Source organism: Arachis hypogaea, chromosome 18, assembly GCF_003086295.3.
Source record: "Arachis hypogaea cultivar Tifrunner chromosome 18, arahy.Tifrunner.gnm2.J5K5, whole genome shotgun sequence".
NCBI classification, from domain to species: domain Eukaryota; kingdom Viridiplantae; phylum Streptophyta; class Magnoliopsida; order Fabales; family Fabaceae; genus Arachis; species Arachis hypogaea.
In genome coordinates this window covers 10,224,743-10,245,450 of record NC_092053.1, presented here as the reverse complement: position 1 = coordinate 10,245,450, position 20,708 = coordinate 10,224,743, and the positions used below count along the sequence as shown (strand labels likewise).

The window sequence follows — 20,708 nt, the reverse complement described above, 5'->3', positions numbered from 1 at the left end:
ATGTGCCGTGCAGCACCCTGGAACCCCCCCAACAACTTGAAGAAAGCACACACACGCTTCCCCCAGCTCCATCTAAAATGTAAGTTCATCAGAGTAAAATCAATGTTTTGGTTATCATCCGTATATTCTTATTCTTATAATATGTTATACATGATCACGCAGTAATCCAGCCCCAGAAGACGCTGCTGCACTGATGATGATGGCACGGACAGCATCGTATGTTCCTAAAACTGATCCGATGCCATCATTCAGCCTTGGCTTCACTGATTTCAGCCAAGAAGAAACAACAACGCAGGAGGGAGCGTCAACGCAAGATGAACACAGGGCAAAAACTCCAGAAACTCCAAAACTGCTAGAACAATTAGAGGATCTGGTACATAAAATTGCAAGTGGTGGGGTGACAAAAAAGGAAAAAAGTCTGCAGATTCCAAAGGAGAGTGGGGCAGAGAGTTTCGAGAAGTTTGAAACTCCTGTCAGGCTGAATTTAAATACTACTGACATGAAACATAAATGCTACCACTGGGCTATACGAGTGAAGACCTACGCAGATGGACTAACTGATGAGTTTGACAACGTCTGCAGACTCCAAGCCCAAGATAGATACACTCTGTCAAAACTCCGTCTTGCATCACTCGCGCCTAAAACACATATAGAAGCTGAGGTAATATTACAACAACATTAATGTTTTTATCACCAAAATTAACTACAATCCTGAATGATGTAAAATTGATTTCGGCATCTTTTTCTAGATTGTCTCTGCCATGTGCTTCATCGTAAACCAACAAAATATTCAAAGGTTTCAAGAAGAAGTATATTGTCTCCCCCCTAATATTGTGGTAAGGGTTGCTTTAACGAATTTTGGGTGTATTTTCTGCATTCCTTAGGATGTATTTTTTTTCTTACATTGGGTGTAATCTGTTTACTCATTTGAGTGTATTTTCTGTATTCAATTGGGTGTCAGTTGTTTATTCATTTGGGTGTATTTTCTGGATTCATTTGGTTGTTCTCAATTTTTGCAGAACATGGCCCTTGCAAATCATCCACAGGGGGTATTCTTACAGCCTAAAAACAATAAGCCATTCAGGGTGGAAGACTACCCAATGTTCATACCCTTCTTGGACCTTCAAAAGTTAAAATAACATCGTTATGTAAGTTTTCATTTCTAAAACTACTTATTACCATTTTTTACTTATGTGCCAAATAAACTAAAACAGTGTTCAATCTGAACATATTTAAGATATTTGCACCTGTTTGCCATTCACATCATTGGTGGTTATGGTTCGCTGATACAACAAAGAGGAATTTTTATATAGTCGACCCATTACACAACAAATCTCCTTCTGATGCGAGAACTGTGCTGAATACATTTGTTGTAAGTTAGTTCTGTATATATATATATATATATATATATATATATATATATATATATATATATATATATATATATATATATATATATATATATATATATATATATATAGTTGGGTGTATTTCTGTTTAATATAAGGTGTAACTATTAACTCCTTTGGGTGTATCCTTTTATTGAAATTATTCATGTATTACTGATTTGTTTTGTGTTTTAAGGGATACATAATTTCACGAATTAAAGTATATGCTGGGGGCACCTCTGAAATCAAAGGACAAGGACAGGGAAATTGTAGCACCATACCTTCACATCTCGGGCCAAAAAACAAGGTATAAATCTTTCACTCTGAAAATTAAACTTTCCTATATGTAATTTATAATTTATTTTTTTGTTTTCAGCTATGACTGTGCTATCTACGTAATGAAGTGGCTTGAGATATTTGAGCCCGCAAACATTAAGAGGCGGAAGTATGAATGGGATAATTGGACCCAGGTAAATATGTTTAAAACTAAATAACTATGTATTACATTACTCAATTAACATTATTGATTAAACAGAATATTCTTTTTTACTGTAGAACGAGGTGGACCACTTTAGAGTAGAATATGATTCCCGGATTCTATTTCATGACATGAATCTAGACAAAGATGAAGCCATTAGGGGAAGTAATGCAATCAGACTCTCCAAGCCATCCTCGTTATTATTGAGTCCATATTGTCAGATAGATTCTCAGGATGTTGACACTGCTTAATGTAAATGTTATATAGTCTTGTAACAAATGGAAGACATGTTGTAAATATTTGATAATTATAATGCAGTTTATTGTGAAATTTCTTTCAATAATTAAACTCTGTTTGCTGTATTCAAAATGTATGAATTACAGGTACTATAATATGAAGGAAAACATCAATTCAAATATACACCCATAACCTGCCATTTTTTACACCCAAAGAAAGTTGAATATACACCTTGAAATCTATCCCCCCTGATGCTTTATCCCTAAAACCCTGAACCCTAAACACTTAAAACCTAAACCCTTACCCTCTAACCTGTAAACCCTAAAACCCTAAACCCTAATACCTAAAACCCTTAAACCGTTGTAAAAAAAAAAAGACAAACAATATTTTATAACATAAAAAACAAGATTCTGAAGTATATATATGTATCTATATGTAAAATGTGAATCACAAGAAAATTCACAAAAATACATCCAAAAGAACAGTGCTTTTACACCCATATTCTGTAACTATACACCCAAAGAGTTATCCCCTACTGCTGGTACCTTGAACTGATAATTCATAACATGTCCTTGATATTGGCTGGAATTTGAATGCACCACTGATGCAGCATCAAACAGGTTTATCTGAATATAACAAACTCACATATTAGCTAAACTATTAACGAGAAAAATAAACTCAATCACCACAAATTTAAAGAACATCACTTTTACCTCGCTTAAACCTTTTGTTTTCTTCTTCTTTGTGGCATTTGCAATCTGTTTGTCCAACTTTGAACCTAGCCTATTTTTTGGACGTCCTCTTGTTCAAATCCTTGGAGGGCTTTGAAGCTCGTTAACGGATTCCAAGTTGGCGTCTTCGTGAGATAAAGAAGATGTCCCCTTCCTTTTGGCTTTCGATGATTCCATCTCAGCCATGATGTTATCGTACGTACGGTGCAGAATTGCAGTCAGCTCCTCTGATTCGGATGCAAATTCGCAAATATTTTGCGAACGAAAAACTAATTGGTCAAACCTCTTGCTTCTTGGCTCCAACAGTGGCTCGTCGTGGCTGCTCTTGATGTGTGTGTGTCGCCTCTTTACCTTCTTACTCCATCGTTCCAGTATATATCTAGGTGACACTTGGCTTACTTGTTCAAAGCTTAACACGCTTAGTGCGTGACGACACAATATCCCTCTCGACTCGAATAATAAGCATTGGCATTTTACCTTGACTGCTACTGAGTCATAAGTAACCACAAACTTGTTGAATATTGAGCTGGAAACTTGTTCTCCAACATCGTATACTGAATAGCCTAGAGCGGAATTCGTTAATCTAGTGATGCAATTCGCCTTTCCTCTGAATTGCGCTTGGACTTTCCTAAACTTTGATGAGTATACACATTTTGAAACTGAGCTTCAATGGAGGATTTGGTTGCACACGGTATGACCGTATGAAAACCTGCAGCATCTGATTCTCTCTCTGCTTGCTCCCTGCTTCCGAGGCAATTATCGTATTGTTTGACGAATTGAATAAGCGAGCTATTCCGGGTAATAAACTTGTTAAAAAAATGAATGCATGCTCTCGCTCCTTTGTGTGCTTCTCATCCCTGCCCAGAAGTGGTGATCCAGATAGATTGGAACCCATATATGACGGTCTTCATAGAGATCTGCATAATACACCCAAACACAGACTATAAATACACCCAATAAAAATTAAATTTATACCTCTGCTGCAGATTTTAACCAAACACTACCTGAAAGCCACTTGTTGTCCACAAGACCAAAATTTAGCAGAAAATCATTCCAATTCCTATCAAATGATTCTTTGCTATGAGAGTTCCAAACAACTTGGCTCATTTCTTGTTCAATATCTGTATGTCCCTTGTACCCGTTTAATTTGCTTGGAATCTTCTTCATGATGTGCCAAATACACCAACGGTGAATTATTGTTGGCATACAGGCCTCTAAAGCCATTTTCATTGATGTGCATTGATCGGTGAGAAACCCTTTCGGAGCATTTTCTCCCATGCAATGAAGCCAACATTGAAATAACCATTTGAATGATTCAATTTCTTCGTTTTTCATCAAAGAGCATCCGAGAAGTGTTGACTGACCGTGGTGATTCACCCCGACAAAAGAACCACAAACCAAATTATACCTGAAATAAATTACCATAGTGCAGAATGGAAAATCAGTAGGTACACCCAACAAATGCTTTATATACACCCAAAAACAACCAATATACACCTCTGCTGTGGATTCATAAAAATACATTAATTTAGCATCATAAACAGGGACAGTTTGTTACCTGTTTGTATTGTAGGTGGTGTCAAATAAAATAACATCTCCGAAATACTCAAAGGCAGCTCTACTTCTTGCATCAGCCCAAAAATCCAACTTAATCGATTGATCCTCCTCGAGTTCAAGCTCAAAAAAGAAATTCTGATTCTTCTCTTTCATTCTTAACAAATATTTCCCGAATTCCTTTGCATCTTCTTGTTCGGAAACATTCCGCACTTCCCTGGTAATGTAATTTCTCACATCCTTTTCAATAAAATTTAACTCGCGGTGACCCCTGGCAGCCGCAACAAATGATTGGTAAGTTTTTCTTGGTCTTATACCAGCCTCCTCGTTATTCTCTATTGTACGACGAATGGACATGCTTAGTTCCCTGTGCTGTTTGAGCATCTCTGCTTTATTTGGACAACAAGGGTCTGAATGATCCAGCACAACCTTTGAAATGATCCAAGCACCGACATCCTTCAATGTGTGTATATAAATTCTTGCAGGACAGTTTAAACCGGCTGTCGGATTCGTCTTCTCGGTCGGAGATATTTTAGATTTCCATTTTCCCTCTCTGCTAGATATAATCAATTGATTCTTAATCTCGTTTCCCTTCCTATTTGTGCTCCGAACTCTTGTAGAAAAATCTGCAGCCTTGGCGTAGTTCCTGTAAAATTTTCCAGCATCTTCAAGGGTGGTAAAGGTCATTCCAACCTTCGGAACAAACTGGTCATCAACAACAGAGAGAGGCTGCAGAATACACCATGTCAAAATTTATAAATACACCCAATCATTGCTAATATAATACACCCGAACGGCAACAACTCAACTAAAATGACAATAAAAGTCATAAGCTGTAAATACACAGGCTGCAGAATACACCATGACAAAAAATAAAAATACACCCTATCATGTCTGATATAATACACCCGAACGACAACAACTCACCTAAAATAACACAAAAAACAATAAACTGTAAATAAACAGGCTGCAGAATACACCATGTCAAAAACTAAAAACGCACCTAATCATGTCTGATATAATACACCCGAATGACAACAACTCAGCTAAAATAACAGAAAAAGCCATAAACTGTAAATGCACCCACACTTTCCGAAAAAATACACCCAAAAAAGTTCTGATCTACACCCGAGCGTCTGCTATAAATTCAAGATAATTAATCAAAACTAATACATTACATTCAATCCACAGATTTATGATGACGTGTTAGTCTCACAGTCAATGTTCACGAATTATTCAGCTACACAATGCTATACAAATTACTGCAACAAAATTCAGATTAATCGTATGTAAATCAAACCTCAGAAACTTCGTTAGATTCAAATTCATAATCCACTTCGCCCTGATTCAGCTGACAATCTGAGGTTGAATCATCCATTATCTTCAAAACAAGTTCAAACTTTGATTTCAGAAAACAAAAAATCGAATAGAAAACGAAGCTGGAGTTACAAAGAAAGAAGAACGAGAAGAAGAAGAACGAGAAGAAGAAGAACGAGAAGAAGAACGAAAAACGAAATAAGGAGAACGAGCAAATCTAGAAATAAGGAGAACGAAGAAGGAAACAAATCTTTTAAATTTAGTAGTTATATATATGCGGGATATTTATATAGCGCGTATATTGGACGTAGACCTTGCAGCGCGTTTTTGGGGTTTATTCGTTAATTAACTTGTAAAGCATACAAGCCCTAATGGTTTGTATGCAGAGCTTTTCTGTTTACTTTTTATCAAATTCAAGTTTGCAAAATCAATTTTATACAAACTTCCGTTTACAAACTGTAATTCAAACACACACAAACACACACTTAGCTTGATTAGACTCCACCTAAATTTGTGGGTTAAATGATTGGTCGATTTAAACGCTCTTTATTTATGAGTTATAACTTTTTCAGTTTGAATTATTTATAATCAGTTAAATGGTTTACTTTTTTATTTTATTTTTTGACAAAAAATATTATTTTTAGATAAAAATTTTAAACAAATAATTTTTTTAGTTGATGGATTATATTTTTGAGTCAGAACAAGCAAAAATATTAGCAAAAAGTATTTTTTTTTTGAAAAATACAACACAAATTTTAACGGGTTGTCCGTTTAGCCAATAAACTAACACATTTCGCTTGAAATTTAAACAAATTCAATTTTAAATATTAAAATCCGATCCGTTTAAACAGATAAATAAAATGTTTAGACAAATTTAATTCATTTTAACAATTCTACTAACACGATAGTAATTCGTTATCCATGAATTTATTATACAATAATACTTTATCTCAATTAGCAAGAAAAAATGACATGAAATATTATGCTTTAATTCAATTAATTTCACTAAAAAATTAAGAGGGAATCTAGCCAACTCCTATCAACTCTTCTTGAACTAGACTCTAAAACTCATTTGACTACACAAGTATTATTTAAAATTAACTCCAAATGAACAAAATTAATCCTAACTAAGCCCCATTTGAATAAGAACACATCCATCTACCTTTGCTTGAGCTTGGATTTTATGGACTGATTGATCATCATCAGATCCATTAAGTCAGCCAGCTTTGTGGGGTGTGAATTTATGTGAAGAATAACAATTAATTGGTGTGCAACTTTTTTCTTTTATCTCCTATTCTATTTATGTCAGAGGAATTCTGTGCTACTAAGGTTAAAGTCTACAAGAAAAACTTCAAATATGAGCAAATTGGTATTTTAAATGAATAAATGACTCAATAGTGAGCTAAGATGAAAATGGGACCAAAATGACGTATAAATTAAAAAATATATATATACACAATGAAAATATTAAATAATGTGAATAATGGATATATTAAATGTTCAATTTACTAGTATACGAATGGTTATTCTAATATTAAGATTTAGGTGGATAATTTGAGGGTGTAATATATTTTTATTTTATTGGACTAATTTTAGAGCCCATTGTTCACAAAAGTCATTATCTACCTAGCAAAATTCATAAATAAATTTTATTTTATTAGACTAATTTTAGAGTCTATTGTTCATAAAAGCCATTGTTTACCTAGCAAAATCCATAAATAAATTGTATTTTACCGCTTGATATTATTATCTAAGTTAATATGACAAGTGTCACTAACAAAGACATAGGATTGTCAAACGGATCAATTTAATTTGATTAGATTCCACCTAAGTTTATGAGTTAAGTGATTAGTTCATTTAAATTCATTTTATTTGTAAATTATAACTTTTTTTAGTTTGAATTGTTTATGAATAGTAATAGGTTATTTTTTTATTTTATTTTTTAAAAAATATTTTGATAAAAAATATTATTTTCGGATAAAAAAATTTAAACAAATAATTTTTTTTAATGAATTAGATTTTCGAATCTGAACAAGCAAAAATATTGGCAAAAGTGTTAATTCTTTTTAAAAAATACAACACAAATTTTAACAAGCTGTCCGTTTAGCTAATAAATTAATTGGTTTCACTTAAAATTTAAACAAATTTATTTTTAAAGACTAAAATCTACCCCTTTAAACATATAAATGAAATATGCAGATAAATCTAGTTCATTTTAACGATCCTACTAACACGATATTAACTCGTTACCTATAAATTTATTGTACAATAATACTTTATCTCAATGAGCAAGAAAAAGTGGCGTGAAATATTACTCAATAGTCAATATCACTACTTTTAAATTGAATGACCTCTATCTCAATTCTCAAAACATATTATTTTTTTGGTATAGCCTGTATCTTTTCAGTAACTCTAATTCATTCTACGAGGTCTATTTTGTAGGGTTTAGATTAAATACAGTATGATCTATTTAAGTTGACACAATTTTTTGTTTGTGTTCTCGGATGAGTAATTTGGACGTAATTCGACTCTTGAGAGTCGATGCCGCACTGTCGTTTCCAATGTCGAGCTATGGACTTGAGGAGTCTGAGCTTTTCGTTCAGAGAGATATCACATCGTGGAGAGTGTGAATAAAGAGGAGTGTACCTGCAAAAGGCACTCTGATACTTAAATTTGTATTGTGAAATTTAATGTGTCATATGAGAATAAAATATCATATCTTTATAGGTGAGGTAGAATAGGTCGACTATGTTTCTATTGATCATCTATATCGAAGAAGTTATTAAAAATTAGCATGTTACAATATCTGATTGTACGTTTTTATTTTAGGCTATAATCCATTAAATCAAATTATAACTCATAATACCAAACTATAACGTATAATGTCGAGTTATGATTTTAGATTTATTACAACCATATCAATTTGTTTATATTTACATTAATATATGATTCGTTCTTCTTTCTTTCCCAATGAAATATTGTTGTTGGCCTTTCCTTCCTTGGAGAATGGTTAAAGAGAGATACCTCTTCCCCTCTTGAAGAAATTTGTTGTATAGGCAACAAAAAGATGACACATAGGATGGTACATCATACATATGTTACATGTGGTACATGATAAGAATTCTCCTGTTTATTTAAAAAAGATTTAATAATTCTGTTATTAGTATTTATATTTTTGATAAATTTATTATTAAATTCTTATACTTAAAAAAACTTTCAATTAAGTTCTTATACTATTTTTAATTTTGTAATTTGATTTTTATCATGTAAAATTAATTAAAGTTAACAGAATATTTTTTTTAAAATATATAGTTAAAGATCTAATTAGATATTTAATTATGAGTATTTTTAATTTGTAAAAAAATTCTATTAATTTTAATATTTTTTACACAAAAAAATTTAATTATAAAATTAAAAATAATATAAAAAAATAATTAAAAATTTTTTAAATATAAAAACTTAATTATAAATTTGATGCAATTATAAATACTCATAGATTGATCTAATAGAATAATTAAATTTTTAAAAAATTAATAAACAGTTAAATTAGTTTTCCAAATCGTATTTATTAGTTAGAATAATCTTTTAAAATTTTCACTAAATCAAATTAGTTTATCAAATTTGCCATCATATTTGTTTTTGGATCAAAATTCTCTAAAATAAAAAAATTATTAAAATAATAAAATAAAAATTAATCTTTTTTAAATTAAAATAATAAAACTCACATTTTATAAAAATTACAAATTAACGATGATTAATCATTTATCTTATTATTTTATTATTATTATTTTTATTTTAGATGATCTAAATTTTTTGTTTTCACGTAGAGTTCTTTGAAAACTAATTGATTTTGATAAATTTAAAAGAAGAATTTGATTTAGTAAACTTTAAGAGATTAATTTGATTAACGAAAAAAAATTTTCATTTTCATCATAGCATTTGTATTTCAGATATGTTTTAATCTTTTTTATATAAAGTATTAGATGTTTAAATACTTAAATTTATGTAAAAAAATTAAATGTGACTCTTGTTATAATGACTTGGTTGATAACTTGATATGATGCATACGAAAAAGAATTTTTAAAATGCGACAAATAAGACTAAAAATCGATGTGTTTAAATTTTAAAGAAATCATAAATTTAAATATATTTTTAAATTCTCAGAACCAAAAAATTAAGGATTGATTTATCTTTTTTACTAAATTTATTTATTAAAATATATTTAAAAATCAATAAAATTTATTATTTTTAATCAATATTTTTTATTATTGGTCTATTTTTAAATTTGATAATATATTTTTAATTTACACTTTTAAATATTATTGACAGCTAAATAAAAATATTTTTTAATATTTTTATTATTTTAAAAAATTATTATAATTTATTATTTTTAATTATTCGTTAGCTACTAATATTTAAAAATATCAAATAAAATATATCATTAATTATTAAATAACCAAGTGATAACAAAAAAAATAAATTCTAATGGCACCAATAACCTTTCTCATTTGTTATTACGTATATTGTTCTATAAAATATTTATTTTATTTATATAAAAAAAAATCCGTGTTAGGGTTCAGCTGTAACAAACACCTTCTGCGGTTCTGCCACCACCTCAGCTTCCATAACTGCAATATCACCGGCCAACGGCCACCATATCGCCGTCGACCATCGCCACGGGCTCAGCTCTAGTTGTGGTAACTAGACAACGTCTCATCTTTCCCCTGAATACTGGTAACTAAGAGCTTTGTCCCTCTCTTCTGCTTCTGTAAGAAAAAAATTAAAGGAAAAAAAAGAAAAAGAAAAGAGAAGGCTCTCATTTTGAGCGTACTTTCGAGTAACATGGCTTTATTAAAGCTTTTCGAGTACATTCATTTTGCTAGTAATTTCTGTTGCCATGCCTGCTAAATTTTTGGTTTGGTCTGTGCAAAATAATTGCTTTGAAAAAAAAAGACTATTTTATTTTTGCTGGTTTTATAAGATGAATTGAATTGTTCAGAATTTAAGTTTTAGTCTAGGATTTGTTTGTTTTTAAATAAATAAGGAAAAAATTGAAATGATTGGACTTGAGTGAAGTGCTGCTATTCAAATTCAAACAATGAAATGGGGGGAAATCATTCAACAGTAGAAAGAAAACCCCTTAAAACATTGTAGTTTTTGCTGGTTCAATATGTTTTAGAGTCTTAATTTCTAATTCAGGACATGAGGACATTGTTGGTGAACCAGATATTGACAAACCAAACCAAGTGACAATTTTCGAGTCTTCTGGCAAGCTCCTATGGAATCTCAAACACATAATGTGGGTTCCTTGCTTTTCTGTTTCTGTGATTCTTTCATTAATCTCTTTGTCCCTGTTTATTCATTTTTTTTTTCTGACCATTTTCCTTATCTTCCCATAGGAGGAACAAGGTGTAGAACATCTCTTCAGACGCTTGCAGGATTTCCCAGATGATGCGTCGCTGCATTTTGATATTGTATGCATTCTTTCTTGATTTCCCACCCTACCTATTATTCATTTGTTCATTTTCAAGTCATTCATCAATATGTGATGCGATGATTTAGGGCTTATTCTTATGGGAAAAAGGAGGAGAAGCGAATGGATCCGCAGAAAAAGCGGCTGAACATTTCATTGAATCAGCCAAATTGAACCCCAAGAATGGAGAACCTTTCAAATATCTTGGTCATTATTATGGCCGCATTTCCATTGATACTCAGAGAGCCCTTAAGTGTTATCAGCGAGCTGTTGCTCTCAATCCTGATGATTCTGATTCTGGGGTAAGCTTAGTAGTTCCTCATGTGTTCCTTTTTAGCGATACTGAAAGTAATAATTTAGCTTTTGAATGGCATAACAATGACGCCATTTTGTAATTTCGTTTTTTGCTTCAGGAAGCTCTTTGCAATTTACTATACCAAGGAGGAAAGGATAGTTTGGAGGCAGCAGTATGTCGTGAAGCTTCTGAAAAGTCACCAAGGGCCTTTTGGGCATTCCGTAGATTGGGTTTCCTGCAGGTTTGCTCTCTTGATTTTGTTTGCTCTTCTAATGTATTGTTTATCAAGGCAGAATCACTCTTCTATATATTCTTGCATTCATTACACCCTTATGGAACACACTTAAACCCTGTCATTGTGCTGAAAAATTGTTACATTTTCCTAGTTAAACTACGATTGAGAGTTTTGCAAAGGACATAGTGTAGTGATAGAAAATGAAAGAAAATTCTCTCTATTCATGGTTTGGCGATTGGATACAGACCAGGATCATATCATGGGTTGGGAAGTTTGTTGTTGGCTGAACAGTAAGAATGCTTGGGTCTCAGAAATCTGGTGTCTAAGAACATGGCTTGCGGTGATTTTCTGTAGAGCTTCATTTATCGTGCCATCACATTGTCAAGTTTAAATATGGCTTGGACAAGAATGGTTAGGAGTTAGGACACTATTTCTGCAGCCCATGTTATTCATTCTAGCTCCTTGAACTTCATTTCTTGAGGAAATAGTACATTTTCTTCCCCTATTACTCTAGTACTCTATTGCATACTGTACCCATCCAAACATCCTCCTTCATTAACATTTGCCACATTAAATATTGATAAGCCTATGTAGAAGTTTGAAACTCCTTCTAAAGTCAAATCCCTTATTTGGCAACTGTGCTCAACAGAATTACTTATGACACTTTGCAGTTTTGAAGGCCGCCTAAGGTTATGTTATGTGTGGAGCAAATTATCACATCTGTTTTTGCATTGTCCTATGGCTTTTGTTTTATTGTTCTAAAATGGAAAACTATATTTGGCATCTTTAGTCAGTATTGGGTGTGTCTTGCAATTTCAGATTAGTTTTTCTTGACTAGGTTTGCTGGTTTTGGGAATAGGAAAAGACTCGAAATCTGTGGCAATGTGCACTATATGCCACGTCTTATCCTCCCATCTTTTCTTTTATTATTCTTCTCTCCATCTTAATGCTTTTTTTTCTTCTATGTATAAGAACATTTAAGACATCAAAGAGCTTAAGCTGAAGTAGAGAGTATAGACTACATTCTGCAATTTCATTTCAATGTGGATCATCTAGTTTAATATTGAAATTTCTTCAAGTGTTGACACCTGCCATTATGAATATTTTTTCATAATTTAACAGGTTCATCAGAAGAAATGGTCTGAAGCTGTTCAGAATCTTCAACATGCCATACGAGGCTATCCTACATGTGCTGAACTGTGGGAAGTAATTTCACATCCCTTCTCTTCTTTTGGACTACCATTTTCATTGTTCTTTCCTTAATAGATATCTAAAACTTTTTCAGGCTTTGGGCCTTGCTTATCAGCGACTGGGCAGGTATACTGCAGCCATAAAGGTACCTTCTGTTTGGGTTCATCTTAAATCTTCTGGATGATTAATTCCTCAACCACCAACTTACTTTTGAATTCTCCATCAGTCTTATGGCCGTGCCATCGAGTTGGATGATAAGATGGTCTTTGCTTTGGTTGAAAGCGGAAATATCTCATTGACACTTGGTTCATTTAGGAAGGTACTCTTCGTTAATATTGAATTCTATTTTCTTGCAAATCCTTTCATGAATTTTTGGAAGCTGTTCGACCACATCCAATTGTTTATATTCTATAACTATCTGTGAAATTGTCTTTGGGTTTTTCTACATGAAAGGGAGTTGAACAATTTCGACAAGCTTTGGAGATTTCATCACATTGTGTGCCTGCACAATATGGGCTTGCTTTGGGGCTGCTTTGTTTAGCAAAAGATTGCATGAACCTGGGAGCATTTAAGTGGGGGGTTTCTTTATTAGAGGTTTGTTTTATAGAAATTGTTTGGATGCTATGGCATTCGTTTTTAAGTTCAAATAAAATCTTCCATTTCAACAACTTTTAGTAACCGTTGAATTGACTGCAGGAAGCATCTGAGGTTGCAAGAGCAAGTGCTTATTCTGTTAGGAATGTCTCATGTATTTGGAAACTATATGCTGACGTTCAGGTATCATTTGTTTTGTTAGTATTAAAAGGATTTCTTTGTTTTCAAGATTTTATATTTTTAGGCATATGTTGGTATCATGGCATGGACGTGGATCTTCTTCTCTGGTAATATTATTATTCAATGATGTTCTATTTTTTGTTTGTGGTAGCTTGCATATGCAAGATGTTATCCTTGGATTGAGGAGGTCCAAGAATTGGAAGCTAATAAGGAAGCTTTCAGTGCTTCCATCATTTCTTGGAGGAGAACCTGTCTTTCGGCGGCAAGACTTGCTAGGTTTTCGTATCAACGAGCCTTGCACTTGTGTCCATGGCAAGCAAACATTTATGCAGATATTGCTGTAACTTCAGATCTTATTACCTCATTGGACAAGGATTATGAACGAGACTTAGATGCATGGTATAATCTATTTAGTATGATTACTTTAACAGTATTTTTTATTGTTCTACTGCTCTCAACTTTATTGTTATAGTAGGCAGCTGCCAGAGAAAATGTGTGTGGGAGCTTTGCTGCTTGAAGGTGACAATTATGAGTTTTGGGTGACATTGGGATGTTTGTCTGATCAAAATGCACTAAATCAACATGCTCTAATCAGAGGATTGCAGTTGAATGTATCTCTAGCTGTTGCTTGGGGATATCTTGGGAAGGTACTCTCATCTGTCATTTACTAAATAAGAGATAGTCCAGCGTGGTAACTGTTCACTGTATGCATTTACTATTAAGAGATAGTCCATAATTTACTTCTACTTTTTTTTTTGGCAGCTTTATAGTAAAATGAGCAAAAAGAAATTGGCACGGCAAATGTTTGATCGTGCTAGAAGTATTGATCCTAGCCTTGCTTTGCCATGGGCAAGCATGTCAGCTGATTGTTGTGTGAGGTAAAATACTTTCATTTAGCTGTAAATGGTAGTTTTACCTATGTCTATTAATTTACTGGCTTTCTAAGCTATATGCTCCTTTCTAATGTAGGGAGTCTGCTCCCGATGAGGCGTTTGAGAGCTGTTCCCAAGCAGTGCAGATGATGCCTGTAATTTACTAATCTCCGCCATTGACATTGAGTGTGTTGGGATTTTAGTTTATACTTGGTCACTGTTGCGATTCGGTGTTTATTTTCATCATTTTGGTATCTGGTCTTACATCGGGGGGGGGGGGGGGGGTTTCCTGTCAATACTTGTTTTGCAGTTTTATTGGACATTAATCTAGTCAAAAAAATTTCTTTGTTGTGTTTAAATTTTTATTATTTTCTTTAAAATAATGGTTATTATTATTTTGCAGTTAGCTGAATTCCAAATTGGGCTCACTAAGCTTGCTATGCTGAGTGGCCATCTTTCATCTACACAGGTTAGATATATGGTAGATGGGTAGTTTTCTATGGTGATCACTCATTTTTTTTTTCTGTGATTTGTTCATGTAAATGATGAATGTAATTGTTGCAGGTTTTTGGAGCTATTCAGCAAGCTGTGCAGCGATCTCCTCACTATCCCGAATCACATAATTTACATGGTCTGGTCTGCGAGTCTCGAAAAGATTACAGATCTGCTGCTATTTCTTACAGGATAGCCCTCCATGCCATTAGCATTGCCTCGTTAGATAATCAAAACTCACAGATAAAAGATGTATCAATTAATTTGGCGAGATCACTTTGTAAGGTACCTACACTACAGATCTCCAGTATTATCTTTTCCAAATAATGTTGCGATGTTTGCTAACTCATACTATTTGATACAGGCTGGGAATGCTGTTGATGCTATACAGGAATGTGAAAATTTGAGGAAAGAAGGTTCACTTCGTATTTCACAATTTATCACTTTTTAGAGTTCTTCAAAAAATTTTTTTTAATTTTAAAGTATTAAGAATTTATTATTGTGCTTGAATATTAACTGATTCTTGTTTGCTATAAGTTATCAAAACTTCCTTCTATTTATAAATGGAAGCTTTAAACTTATGTGAATTGCCTCATGTAAAGAGACATTTTTCCTGCAATCTTTGTGAAACGATATTGTGACTGGTCTTGCTTGGAAAGATATTTCAATTTTTCTTTTCTGTTTACACTGTTGCATTTTATCTTGTTTAAGGAATGCTTGACTTCGAAGTTTTTCAAGTATATGCAATCTCGTTGTGGCAACTTGGTAAAAATGATTTAGCACTCTCAATAGTCAGAAGTCTTGCAGCAAATGTTTCTTCTATGGAAAAGACAGCCATGGAAATCTCCGTTAGTTTCATCTTTAGATTATTATACTACATCAGTGGACTAGATGCAGTCATAACCAACATTATGAAAATGCCAAAGGAGCTTATTCAAAGTTCAAAAGTTAATTTTGTTATGTCTGCTATCGATGCTCTTGATGGACACAATCGTCTTGGATTTCTTGTCTCAAGTAACCTATATTTTCTCAAAGATCATGATGAAATTGACAGGGTGCACTTTTTAATAGCACTTGGTAAACTGGTATCTTCCAACCCTCAGACTTCCCTCTTTCCTCAACCCCCATTCCCAAATCAATTTGCTGCATAAAGATGAAAGGGACAATGGTTTGGTATGGTTTTGACAGGTGAAAAATGGGCATGATGGCTTCCTTGCAGTTCAGAGTGGAATTGCCTACCTCAGAAGGATTCTGCACATGTTCCCTAACTGTAGTTTGATAAGGTAGTCATTTTTTATTACAAGACGTTGCCTAACATTATTTTGATCTGATAGGTTACTCAGTGTTAATAGTTGTCCTTGTAGTTGTGCTCAATTTGTTAGATGGACAATTTACAATCTAATGAGTCTTGTTTATAGTTCTTTGCCATTTTTGCTAGCTCTTTCTGAGGCTTGCTAAAATTCTTTTATTGAACATTTCTATGTGAAAGGAACCTTGTTGGCTATCTCTCACTATCTGGTAAAGAGTCGAACAGTTGCCATCTGGCTACAAGGTGTTGTAAACTGGACCATCTTGACCTTTCTGATAAAGAAGGTTTAAAATCAGCTTCTGATATTCATGGTGCTGCAGTAGTTGCCTGCTATGCCAATGGGAACAGCAACCCAAAGTCTACTTTTCAAACTTGTACAAATCAGTATTCTAGAGGTCCTGCAACAATCCGATACCTGCAGAGGTAGTAACTTTATTTATCTTTTGCTTTATGCCTCATATATTCCCGAAACTCTGGTCCTATCATGTTTTCGAGTTTTAAAATAGTTTTGAATCAAATTTGAGTACAAGCACTTCTAACTTTTCCATTCTTGGGAAAAATCTTAAATCACCACTGTTTTGGTGTTCAAAATAACCACATAGTTATTTGTAAATTGTAAATTGTAAAAAGGAGTAATCTTCTTACGCCTCCAAACTTGCAGATACTTTCATCAGAAACCATGGAATCATGATGCTCGGTACTTGCTTATTCTTACCTATTTCCAGAGGGCACGTGAAGAGAGATTTCCTCATCAGCTGTGTGTTATTCTAAATCGTCTAATATGTGTTGCTCTTTCAAATGAATTTTGTGGAAAGAAAGAAATGTGCTATGAATATAGACAATTTCAACTTCTACTTTGTGCTTCTGAGATCAGTTTACAATGCGGGAATCACATCACCTCTATATCCCATGCCCAAAAGGCCTCTGTACTCATGCTTCCTGATAATTATTTGTTCTTTGCCCACCTACTATTGTGCCGTGTATATGCCATAAAAGGTGATCTTTTGAATTGTAAGAAAGAGTATATGCGATGCTTGGAGTTGAGGACAGATTGCCATATTGGTTGGATGTCTCTCAAACTTATGGAATGCCATTATCAATTGCAAATTGATTCAAATCTCATTGATTCGAACTTTGAAGAATGCCTTAAAAAGGGTGCAAATTCATGGAATATGTGGATAGCTGTGTATAACCTGGTGAGGGGTTTGATTTCCTTTCATCAGAAGGATTTAGTCTCAGCCGAAGAGCTCATGCGAGAGGCTTGTTCAATGGCAGGTTTTGAAAGCTGCCTTTTTCTATGTCATGGTACGTCTTTGTTATTTCTTTGGGTGTGTCACTTTTCTTTTTTAATTCTTTTTTTTATCTCAAAAAAAAAAAAAAAAAAAGCTTTTAGCATCTTTTGTACACTGTATGTTGTTATCATTAAAACACTAGGCAGTTTCTTGAATAATTTAATTTGAATATCAGACCTAGAGGTTGGCACCAAATAGGGTCTAAGTGGGTTCAAGAGGACCTTTTCAATTGATGTCCATGATGACATCTGATCATCTTGGTTTTCTATAGGTGCTATCTGCATGGAGCTTGCCAGGCAGTGTGGCGGTTCGATGCTCCTATCATGGGCTGTTGATAGTCTTAACAGATTTCATGAGCTTTTGCCAATCTCTTTGCCTCTTGCCTCCTTATTGGTTGCTCAAGCAGAAGGAAGCCTCGGTGCAAAAGACAAATGGGACAGAAGCATTCGCCTTGAATGGTATTCCTGGCCATCAGGTTTGCTTTCTGCACTTTATGTGAAAACTAAAGTTTTGAGGATTGAATTATGGAGAAATAAACATTTGGTTGCTTGTGTCCAAAATTTGCACCATTGATTGGCTCAACTTGTTCAAATAGGTCAAATTGCTTATATTTTGGTAAAAGTCTTAAAATAGAATACAGTGACGTGAGACACTATCTTTCGGATTTGGGTGGACAAAAAATTCGACAATTTTATCCTTGTGCAAGAGACACTTTTTTGTCTCTTTCCAAACATGTTTGTGTTTTCCAATGCGTTTGTATTTCTATCACAAGGCAGTTATAGAACAAATGCCTAATATTGAGAGGTTGAGTTAGGATGTATATAATGCTTGATTCCTTGCCAATTAATAGAATCTCAATATCATCTACATTAATTTAACGCTACATTTTTCATAGAAGAAGTATCTAATTTCTGCTACGGTTTTCCTCAGTAATGAGGCCTGCAGAGCTCTACTTTCAAATGCATTTGGTTGTAAGGCAGTTAAAAGATGGACCCAACGTCACAGGTAGATTAGAGTCCTCTCATAGTGCTTGGAGATGGGTAATTCGGGCAATTCACATGAACCCTTCTTGCATGAGATATTGGAAGGTCTTACAGAAGCTTATGGAGTAGAAATGTAGAATTGAAGTCGTTTCACCATCCGGTGCTAGCGTGATCTGCTACACGCCATTTTCATCAATCCAGTTCTTAACTATAGCCACTTTCACTGTTTAGGTACGCATTACTTTTCCGGTGGCCATTTTTGTACTGTTTGTATATTTCCTAATTTGTTTGGATATTGTAAATAGGTTCTACATGCTATATTCTGATGAGGAAATTGATTGCATTGGGCCTTGAAGATTTTCTTAATTAACTTATGATGGCTTTTACTTTGTGTAATTGTGTTCGTTTATTATTATTATTAACTGCCGAAAGAGAGCTCCAAATTAAATTTAGGGTTCATGTTATACATCTGAAGATTATGTTTTACTATTAAAAAAAAAAAGTAATTCTTTTACTATAGATACGATCATTTCGGTTGAGGATTTCAACATGAGGAATGCTAGAAGGCTAGCAAAATTTGTTGTTTTTGGATAGCAGCTAATTAATAATTTTTAAAAGTACGAGCTAAAAGTATGTTGTATTTCTAGAATAACAAAATTGATGACAAAAAATAATAAATTCTATGGGCTTTGAGCTTTTCTCATCCAGCGTAATCGAACCAGCCAGCAAAGTGTGATGGGCCATCTATAGGTCTTATGTTTCGATGGGCCCTATGGCCTATGCATCAGCCGGTTTTGGAAATTATCCATTTTACAAAAAAGATCGTCAATTTTCTAAAGACTTTTCTGACCCTAGAAAAAAGTACACTGAAGACTTCGGAGTTTAGCTCGAGTTTTGAGTGTGATGATAGTAGCACTTTAAGTAGAGAGTGTTGCTTGTAAGTTGTAACCAAGAAATCTAGTACAAATGGTATTGTTTTTAAGGTGTTTAAATAGTATGTTCTGGGTTCAATTATTGGTGACAATGTGTATATTGATTTTGTAGTCAGTTTTGTAATCATTGAAAAGTGAATTTCGACAGGATTAAATATTTATTGTTGGCTATTGACCGGTGGATATTTGGAGGTTAGCCTCTATTGACAAAAGAAAGTGAAATGTGTGGCTATTTATATTCATCTAATCTTATACACTACGTTAAACACATCTCTTGGAGGTAATGATGAATACGCATTATGCACAAAATTAAGTACGCGATATTTCTCAGAAGTGATACATAGTCTTAATTATTAGGTAAAAAAAATAATAACAAAAATGATCACATACAGAGATATACGATTTTATACGGCAAGTATTTATATTTTATGAAGTCTAATACTGTTTGTTGATTTTTTTGAATGGATAAACTGTGTACAATAAAGTGTATTCTTAGCATGAGAGTTGGCAAACAAGTCCATATATTTGCGCGTGAAACTGTGAATGGCAACACTGTATGGTACAGCTGAGCTTGGCATTATGTTATGTAAAATGGATGTATGATTTGGTGAAGAACAAGTGTGCACTTTGCACTTTTTGGGCATGGAAGTCTCGTATAGCTTTAAGTCATGAGATTGAGACCTGCACTCATCATTGCTATCAATGCCACATTGAGTAAGTGGGGAACTAGAAAGGGGAAAAGGATAACCAAAAAAAAAAAAAATTGGGGATAAATTGTGTTATTTATATGCATTTTCTTTTCATTAAATTCAATGTGAAATTCACATAAATTAATTTTCTATAAGAAAGAAAATTGATGTAATACACTAATATTGGTCATTGAAGAGATTTACGTGTCTGTGGTGGCAGTAGCTTTTTGCAACATGTGTTATTTATATTCATTCTCTTTTCTTTTACTTTTTTTAAAAAAATAAATTTACTTATTCTCCCTTTTCATTAAATTCAATGTGAAATCCACATAAATTAAATTGGTGTAATGCACTAATATTAGTCATTGAAGGGATTTACGTGTCTGTGATAGCAGTAGTTTTTTGCAGCTAGTGAAAAGCATGAAGGACCAATAGGAAATTTTTTTGCAATTTTTTAATAACAATA

General features: G+C 33.3%; 1 protein-coding gene across 9 annotated transcripts; it reads left to right on the top strand.

The window, feature by feature from the left end:
• The first annotated feature begins 10,201 nt into the window (after window positions 1-10,201).
• Window positions 10,202-19,017, top strand: LOC112769204 (tetratricopeptide repeat protein SKI3). 9 transcript variants are annotated; one of them, XR_011876680.1, is made up of 25 exons: window positions 10,236-10,439; window positions 10,905-11,004; window positions 11,105-11,179; window positions 11,268-11,480; window positions 11,592-11,714; window positions 12,831-12,914; window positions 12,994-13,044; window positions 13,126-13,218; window positions 13,353-13,493; window positions 13,596-13,676; window positions 13,825-14,072; window positions 14,149-14,320; window positions 14,436-14,551; window positions 14,643-14,700; window positions 14,949-15,014; window positions 15,110-15,322; window positions 15,402-15,453; window positions 15,749-16,122; window positions 16,226-16,320; window positions 16,527-16,589; window positions 16,667-16,769; window positions 17,008-17,651; window positions 17,910-18,113; window positions 18,569-18,852; window positions 18,927-19,017. XR_011876680.1 is itself a non-coding variant. In XM_025813661.3 (23 exons), the coding sequence occupies exons 2-23, from the start codon at window positions 10,984-10,986 to the stop codon at window positions 18,748-18,750; spliced, it is 3,552 nt and encodes a 1,183-aa protein (XP_025669446.1). In that variant the 5' UTR covers window positions 10,202-10,439; window positions 10,905-10,983; the 3' UTR covers window positions 18,751-19,017. The 9 variants fall into 9 exon arrangements, 4 of the variants coding, with proteins under 4 accessions (XP_025669446.1, XP_025669448.1, XP_072081935.1 ...); XR_011876677.1 differs by having other exon boundaries at window positions 10,216-10,439; window positions 16,527-16,769; XR_011876679.1 differs by having other exon boundaries at window positions 18,569-19,017.
• Window positions 19,018-20,708: the final 1,691 nt, after the last annotated feature.